General features: G+C 46.0%; 1 protein-coding gene across 2 annotated transcripts; it reads left to right on the top strand.

Moving 5' to 3' along the window:
• Positions 1-2,454: 2,454 nt before the first annotated feature.
• On the top strand, positions 2,455-18,349 carry LOC142301099 (E3 ubiquitin/ISG15 ligase TRIM25-like). 2 transcript variants are annotated; one of them, XM_075342119.1, is made up of 3 exons: positions 2,455-2,530; positions 15,543-15,728; positions 16,681-18,349. In XM_075342119.1, the coding sequence occupies exon 3, from the start codon at positions 16,690-16,692 to the stop codon at positions 18,295-18,297; it is 1,608 nt and encodes a 535-aa protein (XP_075198234.1). In that variant the 5' UTR covers positions 2,455-2,530; positions 15,543-15,728; positions 16,681-16,689; the 3' UTR covers positions 18,298-18,349. The 2 variants fall into 2 exon arrangements, with proteins under 2 accessions (XP_075198234.1, XP_075198233.1); XM_075342118.1 differs by lacking the exon at positions 2,455-2,530 and adding an exon at positions 5,029-5,229.
• Positions 18,350-19,209: the final 860 nt, after the last annotated feature.

Raw genomic sequence — 19,209 nt, 5'->3', positions numbered from 1 at the left:
AATTAGATCTCCCGTATCTTTTAAGAATGAGGGGATGCGGGTCAGTAGTGGTTTAAGTAGCCATTCTAGGATATTGAGAGTCTGTACACCCGTATCCCACAGGATCAGGGTGTACAGACCATTAAGAGAGTTTTGCTGAATTTCGATCAGAATCCAATCTTAGTAGACTTCATCACAGAAGCCTTAAGCTTTATTTTGCATCATAACGCATTTAAATTTGACGATCAGTGGTACTTGCAATGCGGGGGTACCGCGATGGGTACCCCCGCCGCATGTACTTTCGCAAATCTCTTTTTGGCAGCATTTGAGGAAGACTTTATCTACAGTCCTAAAAATCCATATCTGAAACATATAAAAAAATATGCCAGATATATGGATGATGGCTTCCTTGTATGGGACGGTTCTGCGCAGGATTTTGAAAATTTTGTGTCATATCTAAATAATGATAATTCCTACAACATGTACTTTACACATACTTTTGGGGACCAAAAATTGGATTTTTTAGATGTCACACTCAGTATATCGGATGGTATTATTGACAGACAAGTATATAGAAAACCAACTGCAGTGAATACTCTGCTTCATTTTAATAGTGCGCACCCCTCCCATACAAAGAGAGCCCTTCCATATGGACAATTTTTGCGGCTAAAAAGAGTACACAATAATTCTGAAACCTTTCTGCATCAAGCATCAGACTTGAAAAAACGTCTATTAGAATGAGGATATCCCATATCAGTTATCAATTCTGCCCTCGAAAAATCCCTAAATTATGATCCAAATGATAAAAATAAAAATAAAGAATACAAAAATAAAAGTGGAAATAAGAATAAAAATGTAAATGCCATTTCGAAAAAAACAAAAATCGAAAGTTCAAATAGATGCGTTTTTAATTTTAAATTTAATTCCATGTATGATGCAATAAAATCAAGCATCAAAAAACACTGGCATTTAATTAATAAAGACAAGGATCTCTGTGAAATGACAAATGAGGGTCCTTTGATTTCATATAGGCGATGCAAAAACATAGGAGATGTTCTGATAAATAATCGTATTACTACACCCAAACTAGGTACGTGGCTAGACCGAAATAAAATCAAAGGAAACCATAGGTGCGGCGGCTGCCCCTTTTGTGAATATCATTGTACAGGAGACACTTTAAAAATTGGTACTGAGCTATTCAAAATAAAAGATCTTATCACATGTAAGTCTAATTATCTGGTATATGTTATTTTTTGCCCCTGTCAAAAATATTATATAGGTAAAACAATTCGGCCTTTATATGTTCGATTTAGGGAGCATTTTAAGTCTATAACCTCCGGGATAGGTTCTCCACGTTTAATTGCCCATATGCAGGAACATCATAGTGGTAATCCACGCCTTTTAAAATTTGCAGGCGTAATAAAAATTAATCCCTGTCCCACAGGAGGTGATATGCACCGTTCTTTACTTAGAAAGGAATCGAGATTGATTATAGACTTAAATGCTCTCGGTCCCCTTGGCCTGAACGACAAAAATGATTTGTCAGTGTTCTTATAATGCTGGTGTTTTGTTTTTTTTTTTTTTCTTCTCCTATAAGCCTGTTTTTTATAGTGTTTTCTGAGATGTCTCTGGTTAAACTATAATGAACACTATATCTAATTTTTTACTCTAACTATACCCATGTATGTTACGATTATTTATAATCCATTTTGGAATTGATATGTAATAAGTTTCTATGTGAATTTGATATATGTGCAGCTGGTATATGTTTTTAATTTGCACTTCATTCACGCAGGGATGCTGCACCCAATTCACCTGTTATTTAAGGGTGGATGCAGCACCTTTGCATGCACTGGACCCGTAGAAGCAAGGTTACTTGCGAAACGGCTGCCGTCGTCCGACGTGGCACACCCTCACCCTCCCTCACTACCTGTACCCTGATGTGATCGTGGAATAAAAAGAAAAATATTTTATTCGACCTTTGGAGTGCGACCTTTCATCTCTTCATTGTGGATATATATATATATATATATATATATATATATACACACTGTATTTTTCTGGCCCCATATCCTCCATACATGTTTCTGTGCTCAGTGTGAAGTGGGCGGTCCTTCACTGGTGGCCATGTGACCTCTATAAACTACATTTCCCACAAGCCCCGGCTTCTTCTCCAGACTCACTGCTCTCATCCGTGTAAAGCTATATTAGCCGCTCCTCCATTGCTTTGTGATAGGAGGTTCTGTGTATAGTCCGACCGCCCTCCATGCTACAATTCTCTGTTTTAGATATTCTCCCCTGTGTCCTCTCCTATCGCTTTGCTACCCATAGCAACCAATCACAGCGCAGGTTTCATTTTACCAGAGCGGTTTAAAACATTAAATCTGAGCTCTGATTGGTCGCTATGGGCAACAGAGACAGTTTCTCTTTCAGACAGAAGGCCCAGTTGTGTTTATATTGTATGTATAGGCAGGAGGCAGCCATTAACACAAATATTAACATAAATATTCATGCTTTATATGAGGAAAAACCATTAGTGGTTTAGTTGCTGGTATGTCTGTGCTCGTTCGGCTTTACGGCACTTTATGAGAGGATACTGTTGTGTGTGTGACAGGAGCGGGCGCACAGTGTCCGTATTGATTCTGTACAGTGAAATGTGCGCACTATCACTGCAAAGTGAGAAGAGGATGACCACTATAGAAGAACAGCAGGTGTCTACTGAGCATGTGCGACCTGTCATGAAGGAACTACAGGACGTATCCATGGGCAACCACCAGGTAGACAGAAGCCTTCGACATGCGGATTTCAGTGGGCGGCACTTTCAGAAATTGATTAATTTCACTACTTTATTTATTTCAGTATTTTAACCCCTTCATGTCTGTTAAAAGTCCACTTTTATTAATATACTGTATGGGGTATATCTATCTATCTATCTATATATATATATATATATATACACACACCGTATTTTGCAGTTTATAAGATAAACTGGATTATAAGATGCATCACAAGATAAAATTAGATATTAATAATTAAATAGATATTAATTAGATAAATACGGTAGATTTAGACAAGAGAGGGAGGGGGGTGGGTCCGTCTTACAATTCGGTGGTTTCTTACTGGGGAGGGGTATCAGCAGTGGCGGAGCGGGGTCACAGGAGGCAGGGGCGGAGCGGGGTCACAGGAGGCAGGGGTGGTGGCGGAGCGGGGTCACAGGAGGCAGGGGCGGTGGCGGAGCGGGGTCACAGGAGGCGGTGGCGGAGCGGGGTCACAGGAGGCAGGGGCGGTGGCGGAGCGGGGTCACAGGAGGCAGGGGCGGAGAGGGGTCACAGGAGGCAGGGGCGGAGCGGGGTCACAGGGGCGGTGGCGGAGCGGGGGTCACAGGAGGCAGGGGCGGTGGCGGAGCGGGGGTCACAGGAGGCAGGGGCGGTGGCGGAGCGGGGGTCACAGGAGGCAGGGGCGGTGGCGGAGCGGGGTCACAGGAGGCAGGGGCGGTGGCGGAGCGGGGTCACAGGAGGCAGGGGCGGAGCGGGGTCACAGGAGGCAGGGGCGGTGGTGGAGCGGGGTCACAGGAGGCAGGGGCGGTGGTAGAGCAGGGCGATGCTGTGGGTGGTGCGGAGGGGGTAACCGATGCTGGCTGCGAGCGTTGTGAGGCAGGAAGCATCCAGAAACTTTCGGTGTTGGAGGCTTCAAAAAAATGGCTCCTAGAGTCAGCGCATGAGCAGATTGCGATATCAGCTCAATGACAAGCCAGGATCTCATCTGCACACGCCACCTTCGGGCCCCATTTTCCTTAAAAAAACAAGCAAAAAAAAACAAACAAATTACAGTGAGTAAAGGGGTTTAAAGTAAAAAGATGTCCAGGTATCACAATATAATCCCACCACCCCCTGCTCAGAAATAACTATGGGTGTAATTGCTTCAAGTTTAGCAAAACTAAGACCAATTCACAGAAGATAGAACAAAATAAGAGATAAAACATATAATCTTTATTGTGAAAACCAGAATAAAATATAGGGTGTAATGCAAAGGACAGGACACTAGATGGCAGCACACTGCAGGAGACCAGTGAGGGCAGATACAGCACAGCAATGTGTGACACAGATCAGGAGTCTCAGCAATAAAACACGTGTGGAGACAATATGGGGAATAACTGAGGCACAGCCCGAGCACAGCAATGCTGCTCACATAGACCATGGCCAAACCAACCCAAAGCTATGGGAGCAGAGCCCTGCCCCTGACAGTGGCCTGATGCCCCCTCCTGCCTTATGTGCGACCCCTGCAGCCCCTGCTCTGTGAGGAAGGAGACATGGAGCTCCTGAGTGGAGAGGGACTGTCAGAGCCGGGGCCATTGTGTGGAGCAGGGTTATGCCGGAGCTCACAGAGACCGGGAACAACCGAGGCTGCACTGTCCCCATGAACCTGTGCTCCAGCCACGTGCCACTATCCACATGCAGGGGGAAGCGGCCACCGCTGCAGGGGGGGAGCGGCCATTGCTGCAGGGGGGAGCGGCCATGGCTGCAGGGGGGAGCGGCCATGGCTGCAGGGGGGAGCGGCCATTGCTGCAGGGGGAAGCGGCCATGGCTGCGGGGGGAGCGGCCATGGCTGCAGGGGGAAGCGGCCATGGCTGCAGGGGGAAGCGGCCATCGCTGCAGGGGGGAGCTGCCATCGCTGCAGGGGGAAGCGGCCATCGCTGCAGGGGGAAGCGGCCATCGCTGCGGGAGAAGCGGCCATCGCTGCGGGGGGAAGCGGCCATCGCTGCAGGGGGAAGCGGCCATCGCTGCAGGGGGGAGCGGCCATCGCTGCAGGGGGGAGCGGCCATCGCTGCAGGGGGGAGCGGCCATCGCTGCAGGGGGAAGCGGCCATCGCTGCAGGGGGGAGCGGCCATCGCTGCAGGGGGGGAGCGGCCATTGCTGCGGGAGAAGCGGCCATTGCTGCGGGGGGAAGCGGCCACCGCTGCAAGGGAGCTGCCCTGCGGCCGGTGTATGAGCTGTAGTATCGGCCATCTGTGTCATTGGTGTGAGCGGCTGCTCCCGGCCTGAAGCTCCTGTCTGCAGACACAGGAGGCGGCAGCTGCACTCACTGCTCTACAGAAGCCGCACTCAGCCACTCCCGGAGCAGACCTGGGGGCGGGGCCAGGGTCATGCAGGGCTGATCTGCCGGAACTTCACTGCGAAGAGCCGCCTCCTGACTTCCTGTTCCTGCTCCTCTGAGGCTGGCGCCATTGCTTGTGCAGACACGTGTTTGAGGGTAAGGCCTGGCTGTGCGTGCATGTGTGTGTGTGTATATATATATGAGGCCTGGCTGTGCGTGCGTGCATGTGTGTGTGTATATATTATGAGGCCTGGCTGTGCGCGCATGTGTGTGTATATATATTATGAGGCCTGGCTGTGCGCGCATGTGTGTGTATATATATTATGAGGCCTGGCTGTGTGTGTGTGTGTGTGTGTGTGTATATATATATGATGCGTGTGTGTGTGTGTATATATATATGATTCAGGTACAGAGAAGTGGCAGCCGTCCCCGCACCTCCCCGTTATTCATGTAACTATGTCTGCAACCACACAATAAAAAAATCTTTGGCAATTATCGGAGTGAGCTGCCACTTCTTCTCTGTACCTGAATTCTAGAATCTTGACCATTCTATGTTGTATTTTTTTTTTTATATATATATATGAGGCCTGGCTGTGTGTGTATGTATATGCGGTATATACACTGCACAGTACCCTTTCTCCTGTCCTATTATCAGAGAGGAGACATTGTACTTCGCACTTCTCAGGGTCATTATTGGTTTATTATTTTGTATATTCTGAATAGCGCCATGTATGTGGAGCTGTAGTTGATCATACGCTCTGAAGCGCCATTCACATGTGGCTCTTACAATAACTGTCTGTACTCACAGTATATCATACACCAGTCACATATTCTCCCGTATACTGGATGTAATATACTATGTACAGGCATCAGATGTCATATACAGGATAATATGTAACTGGTATAATATCCGATATTCTGTACTTATACCAGTCACATATTATCCTGTATACTGTATGTAACATCTAACGTTATATACAGGGTAAATGTGAATGGTATAATGACTGTAATAGTATAATAACTCACATATTATCCAGTATATACCATCTGATATCTGTACTCATAACTTATCATATACCAGTCACATATTGTCCTCTATACTGTATGTAATATACTATGTGCACAGACATCAGATGTATATACAGTGCAGGATAATATGTCTCTGGTACATCATATACCAGTCACATATTATCCTTTCTCCATATTTCTATAACCAGGTCTACTACAAAGAAAGGATATAACAAGATGTCGCTTATATTCTGCTTTGAAGACGTGTCCAATGAACTTTCCCCCCAAATTCTGTGTAAATGTTCGTGCTCTGCAGTGCGAGTGTGTTGTTATATTCACCTAGCGCCTTCTCCGGTATCCAGCACCGCTCTGCCCCTCTTCTGAGTGATGTTACCGCTTGTCAGACTCCTTAGGTCTATGCTTTGACCTGGACGTCTCTCTTACAATGTAAGTCTATGGAACCTCATTCCATAGACTTACTTTGTAAAAGCCTCTTCTAGGTCACGCAGAGCGCAGCGTGACCCAGAGAGTCTGCAGAGCGGTGACGTCACTGAGAAGAGCAGCAGATCTCCGTGCTACCAGATGAGTCTGCAGAGCGGTGACGTCACTGAGAAGAGCAGCAGATCTCCTCCGTGCTACCAGATGAGTCTGCAGAGCGGTGACATCACTGAGAAGAGCAGCAGATCTCAGTGCTACCAGGAGAGTCTGCAGAGCAGTGACGTCACTGAGAAGAGGAGCAGATCTCAGTGCTACCAGGAGAGTCTGCAGAGCGGTGACGTCACTGAGAAGAGCAGCAGATCTCAGTGCTACCAGGAGAGTCTGCAGAGCGGTGACGTCACTGAGAAGAGGAGCAGATCTCAGTGCTACCAGGAGAGTCTGCAGAGCGGTGACGTCACTGAGAAGAGCAGCAGATCTCAGTGCAACCAGGAGAGTCTGCAGAGCGGTGACGTCACTGAGAAGAGGAGCAGAGTGGTGCCGCACACAGGAGAAGGTCGCTGCAGGTGAGTATACTAACACACTTGACCGTACATTGCACTGACATTAACACAGAGAAAGAGGAAAAAAGTCAATATGAGGCTTCTTTAGGTGGACTGTTTTGTCTGTTTTATAATGGAGGCGAGTATATATGAATCAACTCTGTGGACAACATGCAATTTCCAGGCAACATTTTTTTTCCAACACTGTTTTCCGAGCTCTAGACAGATTTCTGTAGTCCCTATGTGACTGCTGAATGGTGAGATAGAGCGCTGTGCACACTGTCAGGATTCCCCTGTATTCCCAGTGTAGTGATCAGATGTATGCATTTTGCACAGTTATGGTCACGTGTTGAGTAGAGTCCCGGACACTTCTCTCAGTAGGACACTGATAGACGTGGATGAGAATTTAGTCGGCATTTGACCACAACTATATCATCATTACTTCGGCTTTTATCTTTTCAAAAAACTTGTTACCTCTACTCCCTACATGAAGCAGCCGGAGGTAAATACAACAAGGATGGGCCGCTGCTCATGGGCTGCTGCTGTGTGCTTGACCCCCCGGCCAAAATTTGGCAGCCAGCCCCTGCTCACATGTGATGTAATGCCGAAAGAACTGTGGAAACTGTTCAGTAAAAGACTTGTTTAATAAGGACTGGTGATCTCGGTGTCAGTCTACACTGCTGTCTGGTCCTGGCCTGCCAAAGGCAATGGTGACATGCGGTCTGCTAAGAGGCATGACCTACACCACACAAGTCCACGCACCCAGCCAGAGCCACGGTTTTCATGTAGTGTGCGGGGGCGTCTGGAGTCAGTCCCTCATCCGCCCCTACCACCTCGTGCCACCCTACACGTTCTCCAGAGATGTTGTGCTTTCACCTAAGCAGTTGGTGTCCTCTATAAAATAGAGCAGATACTCTGCTGCAAAGGCCGGGAATGGAGATAGCGAAGTAACTGGAATTTAAACCCCTTAGATAACACAGTTGAGAGAAACGGCGGAGGTGTGAGGTGACCTCTGTGAGGCCGGCCTCATTCATCCATGTCTCACAATCTGAGAATGGGTTGTGATGTACAGACTGGCCACAAGTCTCCAGACCAGGGTCATCTTAAAGGGAACCTGTCACCAGTTTTTTAGCCTATAAACTGCGGCCACTACCAGTGGGCTCTTATATACAATATTCTAATATGTTGTACATAAGAGCCCACGCCGCTGTGTAGGACATAAAAATCACTTTATAATACTCGCCTAAACTGGTCGCAGCGGTGGATATACGTCAAATCTGTTTAACAAATACCAAGCACACAATCAATAACAACAGGGTAATGCAAAAAGTGTAACGCTCTTTTCCCTTAAGCACCTCCCCCATACCCGCAGTTGAGCCCAGCTCTACCCTGTACTTATACGTCAAATGGGTGTCTTCGTCCTCCAGTGCCGACGCCTCCTCTTTCAGCCATCTTTGTCCTCCATCTTCTGAAGCCGCAGTGCATGACGTGTCCGACGTCATACAGTCTCACCGGCATTCAGGGCCTGAGCAGGACAGATAAAGTATTGTAGTGCGCATGCGTGGGACCGGCGAGTCTGTATGAAGTAGACGCGTCATGCACACAGGCTTCAGAAGGAGGATGAAGATGGCCGAAAGAGGAGGCGCCGGCACCGGAGGACAAAGATGCCCATTTCATCCACATCCACCATAACGACCGGTTTAGGTGAGTATTATAAAGTGTTTTTTATGTTCTACACAGTGGTCTGGGCTCTTATATATATACAGTTACTTTTTCAAGGGACCAAAAGTAATTGGACAAGGGACTCTAGGGGCTGCAATTAACTCTGAAGGCGTCTCCCTCGTTAACCTGTAATCAATGAAGTAGTTAAAAGGTCTGGGGTTGATTACAGGTGTGTGGTTTTGCATTTAGAAGCTGTTGCTGTGACCAGACAACATGCGGTCTAAGGAACTCTCAATTGAGGTGAAGCAGAACATCCTGAGGCTGAAAAAAAAGAAAAATCCATCAGAGAGATAGCAGACATGCTTGGAGTAGCAAAATCAACAGTCGGGTACATTCTGAGAAAAAAGGAATTGACTGGTGAGCTTGGGAACTCAAAAAGGCCTGGGCGTCCACGGATGACAACAGTGGTGGATGATCGCCGCATACTTTCTTTGGTGAAGAAGAACCCGTTCACAACATCAACTGAAGTCCAGAACACTCTCAGTGAAGTAGGTGTATCTGTCTCTAAGTCAACAGTAAAGAGAAGACTCCATGAAAGTAAATACAAAGGGTTCACATCTAGATGCAAACCATTCATCAATTCCAAAAATAGACAGGCCAGAGTTAAATTTGCTGAAAAACACCTCATGAAGCCAGCTCAGTTCTGGAAAAGTATTCTATGGACAGATGAGACCAAGATCAACCTGTACCAGAATGATGGGAAGAAAAAAGTTTGGAGAAGAAAGGGAACGGCACATGATCCAAGACACACCACATCCTCTGTAAAACATGGAGGCAACGTGATGGCATGGGCATGCATGGCTTTCAATGGCACTGGGTCACTTGTGTTTATTGATGACATAACAGCAGACAAGAGTAGCTGGATGAATTCTGAAGTGTACCGGGATATACTTTCAGCCCAGATTCAGCCAAATGCCGCAAAGTTGATTGAACGGCGCTTCATAGTACAGATGGACAATGACCCCAAGCATACAGCCAATGCTACCCAGGAGTTCATGAGTGCAAAAAAGTGGAACATTCTGCAATGGCCAAGTCAATCACCAGATCTTAACCCAATTGAGCATGCATTTCACTTGCTCAAATCTAGACTTAAGACGGAAAGACCCACAAACAAGCAAGACCTGAAGGCTGCGGCTGTAAGGGTATGTGCGCACGTTGCTTTTTACCTGCTTTTTACCTGCTTTTTTTGCTGCTTTTTCTTCTGCGCTGTTTAATGCCAAAATGGATGTGTTCTTCTATTCAAGCAAAGTCTATGGGAATTTGGGTTTCTTGTTCACACTATGTTGTTCAAAATGCTGCCTTTTTGTGGCAGAACTTTGGTCAAAAACTCAGCTTTTCAAAGAAGCAACATGTCAATTGTTTTTGCCATTTGGGTTTTGCACTGCAAAGCTGAGTTTTTGACCAAAGTTCTGCCACAAAAAGGCAGCATTTTGAACAACATAGTGTGAACAAGAAACCCAAATTCCCATAGACTTTGCTTGAATAGAAGAACACATCCATTTTGGCATTAAACAGCGCAGAAGAAAAAGCAGCAAAAAAGCAGGTAAAAAGCTACGTGCGCACATACCCTAAAGGCCTGGCAAAGCATTAAGAAGCAGGAAACCCAGCGTTTGGTGATGTACATGGGTTCCAGACTTAAGGCAGTGATTGCCTCCAAAGGATTCGCAACAAAATATTGAAAATAAAAATATTTTGTTTGGGTTTGGTTTATTTGTCCAATTACTTTTGACCTCCTAAAATGTGGAGTGTTTGTAAAGAAATGTGTACAATTCCTACAATTTCTATCAGATATTTTTGTTCAAACCTTCAAATTAAACGTTACAATCTGCACTTGAATTCTGTTGTAGAGGTTTCATTTCAAATCCAATGTGGTGGCATGCAGAGCCCAACTCGCGAAAATTGTGTCACTGTCCAAATATTTCTGGACCTAACTGTAGCATGTTATAATACTGTATATAAGATCCCAGTCGTGGTGGCCGCAGCTTATAAAGCAAAAAACATGTGACAGGTTCCTTTAACAGCATTTTGGGCCCCTGGGCAAACCAGTGTGCTGGGGCCTCTACGACAACCACTTACAAGAATATAAGGTAAATGGCGATAATATTAAACATATATTTATTTTATTGGCACGTCAACAAAACTGGTGTGAACACATTGAAAACAATCAAGTGATCAACATGATAAACATCTGAACAATACACAAGGCTCGAAAAACACAATAATCCTCAGTAAGTCACACACATTATATGGTACACTATGGAGGTATGGATTTTGTTTTCAGAGAATTTCTTTCTTATTGGATTGAATTCAATGGTCTTCAGGATGTCACTCTCCATGCACATGAGGGAAGCCAGTGGAAACGGTGATTACGAAGCAGATTTTTTTAGAAGTTTGTTTTGAAAAAGTAAGCTCTCCAGTAGAGTTGGTCTCCGTCAAGCACATGAACTATCTGAGTGCAATTTCAACATTCGGGAATTCAGATTTCAATCTTTTTTTTTTTTTTGCCCCGTGCAGGAAATGTAGCGCTTCTGAACTACTCAGGGCACTGCTAGGTACTGCATCCTCATTAGACTGCAGGGCCTTTCACACCAGTGCCAGTAATACTCTCTCTCTCTCTCTCTCTCTCTCTCTCTCTCTCTCTCTCTCTCTCTCTCTCTCTCTCTCTCTCTCATACCAGGGGTAATTGGCTAGTCAGACACCACAGAGGGCGGAGCCAGTCCAGGGGACTAGACAGCCTGGTGGGAGGGGACAGTCAGTCAAGTCAGGAGAGTGAAAGTGAATGGAAGTGCCTCAAGCTGGGTCGTGTAATGGTGACCCGAGGGTACAGGAGAGTAGTTGCCAGGGTAGGTACACCCAAGTACCACTGGAACCAGAGCACCGACGGGGCACAGGGCCTTAGGTCAGGCGCCAGCATCACGCGGCCTGGCAAATACCTGCACAGTGAGGGGACCTTCACTGACCCACAGATCCGGGGGTATCAGCAGTAACGAGCGGATCAAGGTTCGGGACCACAGACCAACCCTACAGGGTCCACAATGCATTGCCCACCATACGTACGAGGAGACTGCCGAAAGACAGTCAGGACTCCAACAGACTTCATGCTACGGGGACCCAACCACACTGAGGTTGCAGGGGACAGAGCAACTGAGTCGTCAAACGAACTACAAGGACCTGAACCAGCCGTCCAGGGGTCCAGAGTGAGTAAAACTGTTAACTTACACCCCACAGTGTGGCTTCCCTTCTTCGGCAAAAGTCTCCAGTATCTATTCCCCAGGGCCCGGCCCTACCTGTAGAGGGCCTACCACCACAGCTGCCATTACCACCAGCCCTAGGGATAACCAACCCATCAGCGGTGGTTCCACCATCCTAACTGCAATCCGCAGGTGGTGTCACACCAAAGACTTTAATCTCCCCTGTAAATACTCCCCATTAAAAAGCGTCCCCAGGGTCACGGAACGGGGCAACGGCCAGTATTCTCCCGTGACACCGTATCCCTGTAAATATACGGCCCGGGATATTGCCCTGGGCGACACAGAAGAGTCTCACAATCTTCATCTTGAGCGATGTACTGCTTGAGATGTTCACATTTGTTTAAAGTGAACCTGTCGGGTGCAATATGCACCCAGAACCACGAGCAGCTCTGTGTGAACGCTGAGCTGAATGTGCACTAGACCTTTCTGAAGCTTAATTGTGTGTAGCAATGACCATCTATGAAGCGAATATTGGTGCCACCTGAGTAAAAAAAAAAGCAGTTTGAGCTATTACATGAGGTACAGTGCCTTGCAAAAGTATTCGCACCCCTTGAATTTTTCAACCTTTTCCCACATTTCAGGCTTCAAACAGAATGGTAAAAATTTTAAATTTTATGGTGAAGAATCAACAACAAGTGGGTCTCAATTGTGAAGTTGAATATTTATTGCTTATTTTAAACTTTGTAAAAAATAAAAAACTGAAAATTGGGGCGTGCAATATTATTCGTCCTCTTTACGTTAATACTTTGTAGCGCCACCTTTTTTGCGATTACAGCACAAGTCGCTTGGGGTATTATTATTATTATTATTTATTATTATAGCGCCATTTATTCCATGGCGCTTTACAAGTGAAAGAGGGTATACGTACAACAATCATTAACGGTACAAGACAGACTGGTATAGGAGGAGAGAGGACCCTGCCCGCGAGGGCTCACAGTCTACAGGGAATGGGTGATGGTACAATAGGTGAGGACAGAGCTGGTATGGTCTCTATCTCTGGCGGGTATGTGTCTCTATCAGTTTTGCACATCGAGAGACTGAAATTCTCGCCCATTCTTCCTTTGTAAACAGCTGGAGCTGAGTGAGGTTGGATGGAGAGCGTTTGTGAACATCAGTTTTCAGCTCTTGCCACAGATTCTCGATTGGATTCAGGTCTGGACTGTGACTTGGCCATTCTAACACCTGGATACGTTTATTTGTGAACCATTCCATAGTAGATTTTGCTTTGTTTGGGATCATTGTCTTGTTGGAAGACAAATCTCCGTCCCAGTCTCGGGTCTTTTGCAGACTCAAACAGGTTTGCTTTAAATATGGTCCTGTATTTGTCTCCATCCATCTTCCCATCAATTTTAACAATCTTCTCTGTCCCTGCTGAAGCAAAGCAGACCCAAACCATGATGCTGCCACCACCATATTTGACAGTGGGGATGGTGTGATGAGCTGTGTTGCTTTTATGACAAGCATATTGTTTGGTATTGTGTCCAAAAAGTTCAATTTTGGTTTCATCTGACCAGAGCCCCTTCTTCCACATGTTTGGTGTCTCCAGGTGGCTTGTGTCAAACTTTAAATGACACTTTTTATGGATATCTTTGAGAAATGGCTTTCTTCTTGCCACTCTTCCATAGAGGCCAGATTTGTGCAGTGTACGACTGATTGTTGCCCTATGGACAAACTCTCCCACCTCAGCTGTAGATCTCTGCAGTTCATCCAGAGTGATCCTGGGCCTCTTTGCTGCATCTCTGATCAGTCTTCTTCTGGTTTGACATGGAATTTTTGAGGTAAGGCAGAGTCTTGGTAGAGTTGCAGTGGTATGATACTCCTTCCATTTCAATATGATCGCTTGCACAGTGCTTATTGGGATGTTTAAAGTTTTGGAAATCTTTTTGCAACCAAATCCAGCTTTAAACTTCTCCACAACAGTATCACGGACCTGCCTGTTGTGTTCTTTGGTCTTCATGATGCTATCACAGAGCAGGTGTATTTATACGGGGACTAGATTACACAGAGGTGGATTATATTTATCATCTGTCATTTAGGACAACATTGGATCAATCAGAGATCCTCAATGAACTTCTGGCGTGAGTTTGCTGCACTGAAAGCACTGAAAGTAAAGGGGCCGAATAATACTGCACGCCCCAATTTTCAGTTCATTTTTTACAAAAATTTAAAGGGAACCTGTCACCAGTTTTATGGCCTATAAGCTGCGGCCACCACCACCAGGCTCTTATATACAGCATTGTAACAGCGCAGGCCGCTGTGAGAACATAAAAACACTTTATAATATTCACCTAAACTGGTCGCTGCGGTGCTGGTCGGCCTGGTGACTGGCGCCTCCTCTCTCAGCCATCTTGCTCCTGCGTCTTCTGAAGCCTGTGTGCATGACGCGTCCACGTCATACACACTCGCCAGCACTGAGGTCATGCGCAGGCGCACTTTGATCTGCCCTGCTCAGGGCAGATCAAAGTATTCTAGTGCGCCTGTGCTGGCGAGTGTGTATGACGTGGACCACTTTTTCCACTTTGTAATTGACCAACCTCTCTTCCTTTGATGCTCTGCTGCTGACTGTCCACCCGTCTTTCGTTCTCAGCCTGCGATCCGAACATCATTGTAGCTCCTCTTACTAACAGCACTTCATATATCACATCCCCACAAGATTACAAGCTCTATACACATCACAGCCAAACACTCATTTTATCTGAGATGCTTTTATGTCCACAAAATAAAGCTTATATTTCTATATAAATGTATGCCAAATTGTCTATATACATGACATTTCAGCATAATTGTAAAAAGTTTTGTTAAATCTATTTTATTTATTTTTTTTTGCATATTTTTATTTTTGAATCAAACTGAGAGTGATATCTGACATGTCATGTGCTTGTCCTTGGCGCCTTTTGAAATGTGAACCTTTTTGAGATGCCTGCGCCTTTGTGGTTTTTATTTTCCTGATGAAGAGGTTGGAATACCTTGAGATGCTTAGGAAATAAATCTCAGGAATCATCTTGTCTCCTGCATCCTTTTTACCATATTTCAATCCGTCAGGTATTGAAAGGGTTAAGGTAAATGTCTATTCTGCAGTGATGTAACAGGTAGATGTAACCTGAGCTACAGCCGCAACCTTCTCCTGTAAATATTCGCTTCTCACTTCTCCCTATGCCGGCTATAGCTCATACTTATGCTGACTATGTTGAAGGAGCTCAGCGCTGCATAGCTGTGGTGTTGTTTCAATTGCAGCTGCGAACTACTGAATAAAACCAAGGAGTGCTTTTTGTTTAGTCTTTTCCCACCTGTTTCTTACCTTCCAGCTGCACAGGTAGAAGTCATGCATATTTCCTATTTTAAGCTTTCTGCTTATCCACATTGTAGACAGAATGCTGCCAATCAGTGGTCTGGGTGGGGTTATACAGAGCTCAGCATTCAGAAAACTGGTAATGAAGCTGTGCATCAGAGAAAACCGTTTTGAATAAAAATGCAGGACCCATTAAAGTAAGTGGTGTTGTTTCTATTGCAGCTGCGAAGGTCCCTACTGAAGAAACCAAGGAGTGCTTTTGTTGTTTCTTTCCCCACCCATTTGTCTCACCTTTCAGCAGCGGAGATAGAAGTCACGCATATTTCCTACAACTCTCCTCCATCATCTTGAGTGACCATCGGCAGCTGATATACTCTAAAGTTCTTGTGTGATATACAACTTAATCTGGTGAGCATACATCCCTTATCTATTCACAATTGTGTTATGGTATCACCGTATTGTGCTTTTCTTGCTCCTTCTTTCTCTCTGTACCCACCACTGAGTGGCAGCTTCCAGCTTATGTACATTGTAGTCAGAATGCTGCCAATCAGTGGCCTGGGTGGGGTTATACAGAGCTCAGCATTCAGAAAACTTGTAGCTGTGCAACAGAGAAAACAGTTTTGAATAAAAAATGCAGGACCCAGTGAAGTAAGTGACACAACTCTGAAATCAGGGTTTCTGCCCCTACATCACATTACTCTCACAAGGGATATTAAACAACTGGTGGCAGATTCCTATTAAGGAGTTAAATAAGTAGTTCACCCATTTTGATTTTTTGCTACATCGGTATAACCTTGAGAAAGAATGTGTATCTTAAATATCTTCCATTGGCCTGTGAGCGGCTCTATTGCGGACCGCTGTTCCCCATCGCATGACCGCCTGGTTCTTTAACCTCGGGGATCTGGTGATGTTACGTCAACTTCCTGTTCACGGACACTACCGCGGCCGGCCCCAGTCTCTGTGAGTCACTGGGCTGTGGGTGGCGTTTCCCCGCTCGTCACAGCCCAGCATCGCTCCTGCTTGTGTGCTCTGCAGTGAAGGAGCAGGGAGATACTGGACTGTCACGCTGGGCTTTGTTGAGCGGTGCAACGACGCCCACAGCCCAGTCACTCATAGAAACTGCGGCCGGCCTCAGTTGACGAGACATCACCGGATCCCAGGGGTCACATGATGGGGGGTGAGTGGACTACAATAGCGCCCACTCACAGGCACTATTGGCAACACAAGGTATTTGAGAGAAAACATATCGATGTGGCCCATAATGAAAAGGGGTGAACTACCCCTTTTAAGTGAATAGGTGTAACTACAACATTGCTAAGTATTATCAGACACATTCAGTTTTGCTTCTTCCTTCCCTCAGCTATGAGCCATGGCGTCTGCTGATCTGAGAGAAGAGCTGCTCTGCTCCATCTGTTTATCTATTTTTAAGGATCCTGTAATGCTGAGATGTGGACACAACTTCTGCCGGGTCTGTATTGATCGTGTGCTGGATACACAGGACGGGTCTGGAGTTTATTCCTGTCCTGAATGCAGAGGAGAGTTTCAGGAGCGGCCGGCGCTGATGAGGAACATAAATCTTCATAATGTCGCAGAACGATTCCTGATTTCTCAGCAAGAACAAGAGATCACCGGGATCTGCTGCACTTACTGTGTGGACTCTCCTGTACCTGCTGTTAGATCCTGTCTACACTGTGAAGCTTCTCTGTGTGAGAAACACCTGAGGGCTCACAGCAAATCACCAGAACACGTCTTATCTGATCCCAGCACTTCTCTGGAGAAAAGGAAATGTTCTGTCCATAAGAAGATCCTGGAATATTACTGCACTGAGGACGCGGCTTGTATCTGTGTGTCCTGCAGTTTGATTGGGAAACATAATGGACATAAAATGGAGTCACTGGATGAGGCCTCAGGGAAGAAGAAGAAGAAACTGAGAAATGTTCTCCAGAAACTGATCACAAAGAGAGAGGAGACTGAGGACAGAGTCCGGAGTCTGGAGAAGCGCCGGAGAAAAGCTCAAGAAAAAGCAGCTGGAGAAGCCAAGAGAGTCACTGCCCTGTGTACAGACATCAGGAGACGGGTGGACAACCTGGAGAAGAAGGTCCTGAGTGAGATCTCCATGAGGGAAAAACAAAAATCAATGTCATTGTCTGTTGTGATCCATAAACTGGAGATAAAGAAGGACGAGCTGTCCAGGAAGATGAGGCACATTGAGGAGCTGTGTAACATGACTGATCCACTGACCGTCTTACAGGAACCAGACACCGGGGACTTGTGTGATTTTGAGGAGGAGGGAGGTGATGAGGACACAGGGGGACATGATAAACAGCTCCATGATGGAGGTGACCTGGATGTGGCTGTGATCTCACACACATTACACACATTATGTGAGGTAATAACAGGTATAAGGAGCGGGATCTATGTGGAGGATCCTGCAGACATATTACTGGATGTAAACTCAGCTGGTAATTATGTCCTTATATCAGACGACCTGAAAACTGTGACTTGGGCAGAAGAGGAGCAGAATCGTCCAGAAACAGCAGAGAGATTCCAGTGTAATCAGGTGATGAGCAGGAGGGCATTTACCTCAGGACGACATTACTGGGATGTGGAGGGCAGTGGGTCAGGGTGGTGGATGGTGGGGATGTGTTATCCCAGTATAGACAGGAAGGAAATTCAGTCACTAATTGGAGATAATAACAAGTCCTGGAGTTTGTGGAGATATGATAATCAGTTTTCAGTGATGCATGACCGGAAAGAGATCCAGTTACCTGACAAGATCTCCAGTGATAGATTCAGGATCTGTCTGGATTATGAGGCCGGGCAGCTGTCCTTTTATGAGCTGTGTGATCCCATCAGACACTTACACACCTTCACTGCCACCTTCTCCGAGCCCCTTCACGCTGCATTATATGTATTTGAGGTATATATTGATGGTCACAAGTATTACTTAGATAGCTGGGTGAGGATTACAACGTAACAGGAAAATATCAGAAAATTCCCTATTTGTAAAGTAGCTTTCATTGTTAACATTTTTCTGATTTTCTATGACATAAAATACATTTCCCTCCGGAGCCTCCTGAAATCTTCCTGTGTTTCCTGAGACCATTGACCTTAACAATAGATTTTTCCCAGAGATCACTTCTCAGCAGTCTCATTATCAACACAGGAAGGAAATAAAGTGTAAGATAACACCTCTGGTATAAAGCTGGAGGACGATAATGCAGGATCCACCATTGACAATAACTGATGGACACAGCTGACCCCTTCCCCCCACAGGGATCTCTGCACAGGACACAGAGCATCGCTTTGTTCTATGTACAGCAATGCTCCATTATTGTTGTGTAGAGTAAAAATCACGGCTTATGGCTGAAAATCACAGGAAAATCAGCTTGACCAGTATGTGGACTGTCCGTAGGTCCCCGGCAGTCATGGCAGCCCACCGACATCTCATGATCACGTTACAGGGACGCTAAGGCTATGTGCCCACGGGAGATTGCACCTGCGGATATATCCGCAGATACATTCCCAGGTTTCCCGCATCAGCTCCCCGGAATCCGCAGCTATACATAGCTGCGGTACTCCAGTGAAATAGCTGCGGAAAACCTGTGGACATTCATGTGACTTACCTGCAGAAGTCCCAGCCTCTATCTCCAGAGTGGAGAGCCAGGATTTCCGCAGGTAAATCCACAGGAATAATTGACATGTAGTTATGTGCGGCTGCGGGACATCCGCAGCACATACCGCAGCCGCACATACCGCAGCATTGACACACACTCCCCATGTCCCATAGGATAACATGGTGAGTGTCTGTACTTGCTGGAACCTGCGGATTTATCTAGAAAATCCAGATAAATCCGCAAGTTTTCCGCGGCAAAATCCGCAGGTGCGA

The sequence above is a fragment of the Anomaloglossus baeobatrachus genome, chromosome 4, assembly GCF_048569485.1.
Source record: "Anomaloglossus baeobatrachus isolate aAnoBae1 chromosome 4, aAnoBae1.hap1, whole genome shotgun sequence".
In the NCBI taxonomy this organism is placed as follows: domain Eukaryota; kingdom Metazoa; phylum Chordata; class Amphibia; order Anura; family Aromobatidae; genus Anomaloglossus; species Anomaloglossus baeobatrachus.
This window is presented reverse-complemented; position numbering and strand designations above follow the sequence as displayed.

Bases quoted from the DNA above. Each gene is read 5' to 3' on its own strand.
- LOC142301099 (XM_075342119.1), top strand. From the start codon at position 16,690: ATGGCGTCTGCTGATCTGAGAGAAGAGCTGCTCTGCTCCATCTGTTTA.